This window comes from Nestor notabilis, unplaced genomic scaffold (genome assembly GCF_000696875.1).
Source record: "Nestor notabilis isolate BGI_N333 unplaced genomic scaffold, ASM69687v1 scaffold1647, whole genome shotgun sequence".
Taxonomy (NCBI): Eukaryota; Metazoa; Chordata; class Aves; order Psittaciformes; family Psittacidae; genus Nestor; species Nestor notabilis.
Genome location: NW_009936716.1, coordinates 77,960 through 88,326, shown reverse-complemented (window position 1 = coordinate 88,326; position 10,367 = coordinate 77,960). Strand labels below are relative to the sequence as shown.

Genomic DNA, 10,367 nt, shown 5'->3' with positions numbered 1-10,367 from the left:
GCATAAGTTTATTGCCAAAACATAGTCAAATTGAAGACTTTAAATGTAACCTTGGTAGTGAACTCTGGGGATTTGAAGCTTCTTTTCTCACTGAAGTTTAGGACTCTTAATGTCCTGAATTATTTTCAGTTTTACCTGTGAGAGGTATGGACTACTGAAGACAGACTTACATGAAAGATGAGGGAAACTATCTTGTATCAATTAGTTGGGTTTTTTAAAGTCTCCGAATATTTTTAAAACACTCTGTTGAAAATACTGTTTTTTTCCCCACAGTGTTCATAAGTAAAGTACTGAAAAGACTCTATGCTGAAACTTCATCATCTTCTCTTGTGCATACTTCGAGTGAGAAAGAGGAGGTAGTTGTTGGAAATCTGGGCTCAGAATCCAAAAAAAAGAGTTTGGATAATGTTCAGACATCAGCAGATGCTAGCACATCAACTGATACATCCTGCAAATCAGTTCAAGGTGAGACTGCATACTCCTTTTTCTGATACTATGCTTTTAAATATAGTTACTTGACATGTGAACAGTATAGTATCTACTTTTTTAATCTCTTGATACCAACAGAAAAACTTGAATACAAGCTCTAGTGGTACTTAAGACCAAAAATACTTGAAGTCAGCCCGTAAGGCCTGTGAAAGACAAGAAACGGTGTATATGCATGAATGCAGTGTTCAACAACAGCTAATATGAAACTTCAGTATAAGCTATAACTGTGTCTGGTGTAATGTCTGTGGAACCGTGAGAAAATTACTTATACTGGTAGAACTCTGTTATTAGAGATACTCCTAAACAATGGTGAGAATACATGATCCAGTCCTTTGTCTTTCCATCATGTGGCAACAGAAGACCCAGGGGGAATGTAAACCCAACAGAAGTCAAATACCAGTTCAGGCACTATGTTCAGTTAGGGTATGCACCCTGCTGAAGAGCATTATTTTGTGTCTGTTTATGCAATCAAAGTGGTACATGAATATTTTGACAGATAAGTAAAAGTCCTTTTTCAAAGGGGTTGTAAAATGTGGATGCTATGCCAAAAGATGGAGGAGTTGCAAAATGAGGTAGCCGTGTTATTACTTGTGGGTGAAAGGCTCTGTGCACAAGTATAGAAGTGTGAATTGCTTTGTGTTGCAGTTCATCTAAACCCAAATTCTGCCAATACTGAAGGAGGTCGTTAAACTGGCTTGAAATAAAAAGGGATGTTTCCTGAGAGTATAAAAAGCTTTCTTTACAGGAGGTGCTCAGCTAAACCTGTTACTCGCAAACAAACAAGGATTGCAGATGTGGCCCAGAACAGGAGACTAAAGTCCTGAAAGAAGTGAGCAAAATGAGTGGTAGGATTAGAAACCTGTACAACGTAAGAACAGATACTTGTCTTATTCAGGGATCTGCTTGGTAGCATCGAATGGAAGACTGGTCTGTATTACAAAGGAACTCTGGAGAACTGGTTGATCTTCAAGAATAGCCTTTTCAAAGCAGAAGAATGGCTCATTTTAATATGCAGAAAACTAACCAATTGTGTCAGGATGCCTGACTGAGCTCAGATATGTCAGGGAGCAGCAAGGAGAAGGTGAGGGAACACTAGCTGGGGCAAGACAGGCAGGAGCTGTGCCAGCACCATCGAAGTAGTCCTACAGTACCTGAAAAAGGACAGCAGAGCATGTCTGGTAGCAGTAACCAGGCTCGATAACAGTGCCATGACAGCAGGCAAGTCAATAGTGACAAGACAGGTCTGTGGTCAAGCCAGTGTGGAAAGTCTGTGTCAGAGTGTGCATCAGTTAGGGTATGTGCCCAGGCACAGGCATGGGTGCAGCCTAGCTCAGGCTGGGAGCTGCTTAAAAGCCTCAGCTTAAAAGGAGTGCTGTGAGGTGAGCCCTTGCGGAGGTGGCTTCTTACAGGTCTTTCTTTCATAAGCAGCTCTTTCTTCACAACAGTATGGATGAACAGCTCTGTGATATCAGAGAGCTGCCGTAAGTGCAGGCAGCTAAGAGGGAGCTCTGGGCCCTTTTAACACAAAAGTAGTACAGAGAAGGTGAAAGTAGGTATTAGCTACCCATGAAAAATATAGAGCTGTTGCCTGAGTATTCTGGAATGGAGTTATGAAGGCCAGAGCTCAGTTGGAGTTGAAACTCATGAGGGATGTGGGAAGAAACAAGAAGAGGGGGCAATAACTCCTCTGATTTTTTTTTTTATTTTTTTTATTTTTTTTTTAAATACCTGGTTCCTAGTACAGTGTTCAAATTAATTAAACAAATGCTTTTGATTCAGAGTCCTAGTGCAGGTGAAAATGCAGCTCATGGGAAAGGGAATGAACATGGAACAGAAAGAACAGTTCTGTGTTCAGGATTTTCACAGCAAAGTAACAAGGATGTTCTTAAAATTAACAGCAAACTAACTGAGCTTGTTTTCTTCTGGAGGCACACAATTGCTATGGTAGTACAGAAAGGGTTCTTCCTTGAGTGATGTTCTACAAATGTATACTTAAAAAAAAAAAAGAAAAGCCCTGAAGAGGGTTGCAATGATAAACTTGTAGGAAAAAGAGAAATCAGTTACCCATCTGTGAAACTAACACATAATTTAGCCATTCTTCTCTGGTTGTGGTTTCATTTAAATTTAAGGAGGTCCTGCATGAATAGTCATTTACACCTTGTGATTTTATGGCATTGGGCACTGAAAGTATATTTTTAGTGAAAAGCTGTAAGATGTGTAGTCTTGTATGAGGAAAAACATGAAAGCATCAACTGAATTTTTTGATCATGTGGTGTTTTAAGTAACTTTTCTTATGCACCAAAGGTTATAGGCATAATTAGGAAACAGCTGATCATTTGATTAGCAGTAGTCTAAGATGGACAGTGGGAAATTAGGTATTTTTCGTGTGTAGCTACAAACTCCTTCCTAGTTTGAAAGTGGTTACCTCAGCCCTACAAAATGTACTGAATAATATAATTTAGTGTCAATAAGAAATTGAGGATTTCTTTAAAAGGAAGTTGACTTAAGTCTAAGTATTTTCGAGGATTAAGTAACAACTTTTAGTATAACTCCTCACAATGTTCTACTTTCCTTTAACAGTTATTTTCAAACTGTGAAAATAACATTACTGATTTGCATGAGCTAACAACCCCCAGAGTCTGATATTTATTGGACTGCAGTTTGCAGCATTGCTGTTGAAGCATAATAGGGATTTATGCCCATAAAATTTAAAGACCTGATACTCTGCTATCCTGTACATATTTGCATTTATGTGCCTTTTTTGAGATCACGTTGAAATGCTTAAGTGTATAGATCAGGACCAATGCTAATGACTGACTCTCATTTAATTTTGGAAGATCAATAATTTAGTATCAGAAAGGGTTGTTCCATAAAGCTCCTCATACAGTTCTGGAGCTAAAGCTTACAATGAGACCCAGAATGTCTGGAGATAGAAGGAAAACTCTGAGGGACACTCTTCTTTGTGACTATAGAGTGATCTTCTGAGTGCTGTTTGAAGATATAGCACTCAGAAGAGTAGGCAGTAGTTCTACTGGCAATGGAGAAATCGTGTGGAGGTGCCACGCTTCTTCTGAACCCCAAAGAACTTATATCTTATCTCTTGAAAAGAGAATTATTTTTTTATTTTAAATTGCTTAAACCCAACCATCTGCCTGTGGCCAAAATTTCCATTTAAGGGCATACTAAGATGTACTTTCCTTTTGGATTCTAGTTGTCATAAATCATATTTTGTTTTTTCCCTATTCTACCATTGGTGGGAAAAAAACGAATGTGACCAAAATAGGAGTTTCTCCCCACCCCAGGGCAATTAGGTAAGCCTTGCTAAACGTTTTCCCCCTTGAGAAACTTCACTCTTCTACTGCAAGAGCTATAGTTCTTAATTTCAGAAGATGGAAGAAAACAGTTTTTCTTCAACGTAAAATTAAAGTGGGTCTAGATAACCAGCTTTATTACCTTAAACCATTTGAAGATACGCATACATATAATAAACCTGAGCCTTCTTGGCAGACAAAGTATTAAAAGAGAAAATATAAAACTGAAATGTCCTACAAATAAGAGGACTTAATTTATTTTTTCCTAAGCTTGAGAAGATGCTTACAAGTCCAGTATTATAAATGCTTAAAAACTTGCTATACCACAAAAAAGATAGTGTCTGGCATAACACTGAGAAAGCATTTGTAAGTATGAATTACTCATTTGGACATGGGCTTTGACTAAATTTTGTTCTGAGGATTGGTTTTGTTTGTTTCTGACCCTTGTTAGGTCAGGATCTACTTGAAACAAGGATTAATTTCATGGAGGATGTTTCTCTTGAGGTCTGCAGTTCTGTGATTTCTTTTTCTTGATACTTTAAAATCTCACCAATCATTTTTAATACCTTTTATAGTATATATTCAAAGTAAACATGCATGCTTCTGATTAGATACTTGCAAACTGTGGAGCTGGCTTTTTTAATGGCCTTCTTAGTCTCAAGCCTTCTTCTTGGCCAGAATTATAACCACTTTTTAAAGGACTTGGGATTTACTGATATTTAGCATCTTCCCTATAAAAATTAAAATATAAGAGTTGCCGAAGAAGTCTAACTGTATACAGTTGAAATGTATAGTATTCAAATTTTCTGTGTAAAGCGTGATTTTCCACTTTTGGGTTTTGTCTTTTCCCTAATTCTGAAAAAGGAAATCGGAATGCAGAAAGCCTAGGCGTGTGGAGACAACCTATTTGATCTTTTTTTGTCTCCTTCATTTATTTAAGAGGTAATGCAGAAAAATACTAAGCTGTTACTATTCCTGAGTTTTAGTGGTTTTGCTTGTTTTTATAAGGGAATCCATATTGTGCTATATAAATAGATAAAATACAATTTATTCCATATTCATTAAATAAAAACATGAATATCAACTGTGAAATATCCCAGCATTGTTATCCTATTTGAGGAATTCCTGTCAAAATTAAGTACAGCTGTGTAATTTTCATAGGCGTTTTTGTTGTTGTCCCTCTTAATTTTTCTATTGAAGTTAATGCTTACAGTACATTGTGCTTAAGACATCATCACTGGGACACCTGGACTGTGTCCTTACTCATGTTAATCTTGTCTTCCTGCAGCCATTCTATTATAGAATTCTATATATTCTATTCTCTGTTATACTTGTAACAGAGGTGCCTAGAAGACACCTCTTTTTAGACTTGTCTAAAAAATATACCTGGACAGCCCTGGCTTTTAGTTGATAAGATTGGAGAAGAGCATATACTTGAGAAATTAAACTCTGGAAGTGCCTAATGCAGTAAACAGCTTCAGAGACTTGTTAAACCATTCTGCTTCTTTTTAGTTAATTACTCTGAAAAGCTGTCTATTGTGAATAAACTAAAGAGCAATGGAGATTATAATTATTATACAACAAAGTGTTGTCACATGCTCCTGTGTTATTCTCTCAAGGGTTTAAAAATTCTCTCATTACATGCTGTATTACAGTGGCATTCTACTGTAAAAATGGGACAGATATATCCAGAAGCAAGTATTTGACTGAAGACACCAACCTCTGGTGGCTATGGTAGAAATGGTGCCCAAGCAGATTTACAAGCTGGTGGCTGTATGTTTACAGGGAATGTAGAGATCTGGGGTTTTGGAGGCGGACACACAAACCACAAACAAACAAAAAACCCTGTCTCTGCTCAGACTGAGTGGGCTGCATGTATAATATCTGTAACTTCTGTTGCGGCAGAAGCAGCCTTGTTGTAGTTCAGTCTCCAGCTCCCCTAGCAATGCTTTTTTATTATTACTTTTTTTATTTTATTTTTTAATTTTTTCCTGGTGGTTGGCAGATCCTTTCCTTTTCCAGTGTTCTCATGTATATACATTCACTCATTCTACTCTTTTCCATCGTCATTTCAAACAGCTTAGCTGTCACAGAAAAATCTGCTGGCCTCTGCGACAACTGAAAGCAATTTAGCAAGTAGTTCATCCAGTATGTAGCAGTTGCCTAATTGGAGTAGAAAATGCCAGCTTTAGCTGTAAGTGTAAACAAGCTCTAAACCTAAATGTAGTCAGCTGCAGGAAACTAATTATCTGGAGAAAGGAAACAAAGATGTCTTGTGTATGGACTTGATAAAATGGTGATGTTTCAGCTAGAGAAGGGCTGATAGACAGTCCTGAGGTGACTCGAACTGTAGCATAGTAATTGTGTGTGATAATGTTCTCATTGTCCAGCTTGTCACTCAGTTTGAAATTATTTTGATGTATTGATGGCAAAACAGGGTGTGTGAGATGCCTCTCCTGTTCCCCATTTACACTAGAGAGTTATCACTTATGCTGCCATTGTCAAAATCATAGTTGTTCCAAGTCAAATTTCATGTTTTCTGCTCTTTATATGCTTACTTCCTGCCTGTCTTTCCTACCAACTGTATCCTATAATCACTATCTGAAAAGTGGAAATACTTCTCTGGACTTAGTACTGAACTATGTTCTGGGAAAATGATTTTTCGTATGTTTTGTGCTTTGATGATTTGCATTCTTTTTGTATACAAACAGAAATGGACTTTTGCTGATGAATTCCAATTATAGAATTAAAAAAGTATGTGTATGAAAGTTCAAAACCTTAAACTTTGTTTATTTCTATTCTGATGAGCACATCTGTTTAATTTCTGGTCTAGTTCCAGGTAAGTCCCAGTAATGACATAATCACTTAATCAGTGAGGGTAATTAAGTAATTGCAACTTAGACATGGCCTTTTAGATTCGGTGTTGTTGCTGTTATTCAATATATATATCGAGAGAGAGAGAGATTGACAGGGATGTATTTGGCTTTTGGAAAGTGTGTGGAACAAATAAAATCTGCAGCACTAGGAGTAATAATTGAGCTGAGTAGTAACTTAACATTCAGATAGCTTTATTCTCCTGTTTATATAGCTAGAATTCTTAGACACCTAATCAAAATATTGCCTGGAATCATATACCAGGACATATGAGACACTGAAGCTTTTCAGTAACTCTTAGCTGGATGCTGGTTTCATCATTACCTCATATATTCAACTTTCACATAAAATAGCTTGTACCACTTTTTAAGTTGGCTATCTTGTAATCTTAAAACTGCCACCTGCCTGTTGTCAGATTCTGCTCTGGAAAGTGTTCTGTTTCTTGGTTTCCTTGATCAGGGCTTTTTCCCTACTTCAGCCTCACTTTGTATTGTGCTTTGCTTTCATTACTTTTTCCAAGGGAGTGTAGATGTTTTAATGGCTCATAGGTAAAAATTCTTCATCACATGATGAGTGAGAACAAGAGGAAGGACTCTTTTTGTAATGAAACTGAGTCTGGGTTATAATGCTAACTCCTGTCTCCAATAAAATGGGCCATAATACAGCCTTTCTAGGTGTCAAAAAATTATCCCTAAGAGGTAGTGTACATGTGGGAAGAGACGAGGGAAATAAATTTGAGCTCTTGTTTGGCCTTTTTGTGTGGTTTGTTGTTTGTCTTTTGGGGGGGGGGGGGGGGTGGGTTTTTTTTTGTTTGGTTTGTTTTTTGTGGGTTTTTTTGGTTTTGGTTTTGTTATTTTTTATGAATTTCCCATCTCACCTTTGGGCCTTGTAAAATGGGTATATCTTTATTGACCTCAGTTTCTTTCTGATGTTTTTGTTTTCCATCAAACTGAAGAAGACGATGAGGAAGTACTGATGATTTCTCAAGTTGTTTTTTTCCTAGTTCTCTGAACATCAAGCTCCTTCCCCAAGTTTGACCATGTTACTTTCATTGATAATTTGCAATTATTCCACTGGAAATAATAACAGAAACCAGAATGGTTTAAAAACATGTTGTTTTTTCTTTTAAAAAAAAAAAAAAAAAAAGCTTGTAAGGTATGAAAAGCAAAAGAAAACAGTATCCTGTTTGTTTGGGGTTTTTTGGTTTGTGGTTTGGTTTTTGTCGTTTTCCTTTATATAGGTATATTTAATGACCTATGGCATAGTTTAAAATAGGGAAAAAAAACCCAACTTTGTATTAGTTTTTAAATCATCTCACACCTGTTTCATCTCTTAAGAAAGAAATTGAGTTCTTGCTGATACAAATGAGACTGTGATAAGGCCTGGTATTGAGTGGAAGAGAATGTTAGTTTTATACTGAAGATGCTGAAATAAATATATAACTGTAGAAAGTGTAAGAAGTGCAAATGTGTTTATGGAAATAAACTACTAACCTTTAGAGTGAAAGAAGTCTTAAGACAGTGAGGTAAAATGCTATTGTATGAGAAAGACTTACCTGAGCCTGCAGAGTAGGTAAATGAGATAGCTTTGAGAAATAAGGAAGTGTCTAGGTAACCTGTTACAGGTGTTTGAACCTGAGTACAGTAGATTTTAATAAAATTGAAAGTTAATTTAAATCACAAAACAGATTTTAAAAACAGAATAAATAAAATCCAACATAGGCAGCTTTTCCAAAGTGCAGAGGGCTTAACAAAAAGGTAACTGAGTTGGCAATATTTGTAGAAGTATTTGACACATTTAATACAAGATGAGTATATGGATCATCAGTCATTTGGATGCTGTCATTACTTCTCTTTCCATTCTCCCTCTTTTCTAATCATACTTACGTTTGAACAGGAAGGCTGAAATGTAGCTTGTCAAATATTAAGTAGACCCGTCTTTCAAGAAATATTGCAATGTGCTTAGTTGAAAAGAGTTGGGAATCCATCCCACCAAACCCATGGGCACCACTGAATGACTGTATCTAGTTTCACTGAAAATCTAGTCATTATCTTAGTACATTGGAAAGGACAAACTGTAACGCTGGCAGCCAGCTACCACTTTCTTTTTCCATACTCTTCAGTTTGCATGCTCTACAGGGGAGAGAGCTTGGGGAGGGGGCGCTGCTGTAGGACCTGGTTCCAGACCCAAAGGGGAAAAGGTGGGATGAAAGAGAAATCGCTTTGCTCATCCGTGTGATTGGCAGAAGTCATCACAGGCCAAAGAGCCAAAGGCTATGGGTAGAAAAAGAAATTTTCAGGCAAAAGTAAATCTTGAAGACCTAGTTTTATTTATCTAATCAAGTGTACTGAGTCACCAAGTCATAAAAAGGAATGCCTAGGAAAGACTCCCATAACTCCTGACTTTGTTTACTTCATAGTCATTTCCATTATTTGAGAAGAGGGAGCAACCTCTTATCTAGAGGTTTCTCTTTTTATCCAGACTTCCTCTTTTTAATGAAGTGAAGCAGTTCTAGTAATATGAAGTGTCAGAAGGGAGGCTGGAATGAACTGACTTTAGTGACAACATGCTACCAGACACAAATGGCACATGTATAACCTAAGAATTTGGAACAGTCTTCTGTAATACGGCTAGGCTTCTATTATTGATAATAATTAGTATTATTATTATTAAAAATAATAAATCTGGGAATGCAGTGGAAACATGCTATTTCTTGAACATCAAAGGATAGCGGACTTTTCCTGTTCAAAAATAACTGAATAAAGTAGCAGAAATTAAGGTCAGTCCAGAAAAAAACCAAAACATCAGTACTGCTGCCTTTGCTAGTATGTAGTGACCACAATGTGTCAAAGAGAGTATAGCAATAAAGTGAGGGAGCATATTCCCTCCCAGGGTGTTCTTCAGCAGTTTGCTGCTTGAGGATTTTCAGAGCCAGAGGAAAACTTGGATCTATTTAATTACCTGAATTTTTTTTTTCTTTCCTTAATTTGTTGTTTGAGCCTATGTAACTGTCCCCTTTGGAATGGAGCTATATACTTTGAAGTTTTACCTGGCAAGCAGGTAAATTTATTGTTCAAAGTAGATTAACAGACGTCTTCAAAATTCTAAAGCTGAAGAAACACTGCAGATGAAAATACCTTTTCAGTATTCTGTTACAGGTATCGGTGCCAATAAAATATGTGACAATAGCAAATAATGTAACATCAGATTACTGAATATCTTTTGGACACCTAATTAACTTTTTTATTTAGAAAGAGATGAAAACTCTTTGGAAGGAGTATATTTTCTTAAGCCAAAAAGTGGTTTGAGTGACTGTCCTTGTTTATTCCAGTAAAGTTGCAGACGAGGGAAATTTTTCTATTAGTTAAATCAGTAAGATTGGGCACTAGAGGTATTAAAACAAGCTAAAGGAATTAGACTGTAAGAGTAAACTATATTTATTAGCTCTTCATAAAGGGACTTCCATAATTTTGCGAGAGGGAAGTTTCTACCTGCACTGCAATAGTGAATTTGTACAGGAATAATTCATCAGGTACCCCAGTCACCCAGCAAAGCAGCCAACATTTCCATTACTGTGTGATGGTTATCATATGAGTAAAACAAATGGCCATCAGTAAGTGTCTATTCTTTGCTAGGTTGTTCATTATTACCATAATTTTTTTTTCTCTCTCCCCAGTGTGACTTACCTAGTAT

General features: G+C 36.7%; 1 protein-coding gene across 1 annotated transcript in view; it reads left to right on the top strand.

Moving 5' to 3' along the window:
- Positions 1 to 273: 273 nt before the first annotated feature.
- ERICH1 (glutamate-rich 1) overlaps positions 274 to 10,367 on the top strand; it is a gene marked incomplete at its 5' end in the record, with an annotated part of 52,463 nt that continues 42,369 nt past the window's right edge. The window contains one exon of the mRNA XM_010018460.1: positions 274 to 465. Within this exon, the coding sequence (XP_010016762.1) occupies positions 274 to 465 (192 nt within the window). The remainder of the gene's footprint in view (positions 466 to 10,367) is intronic.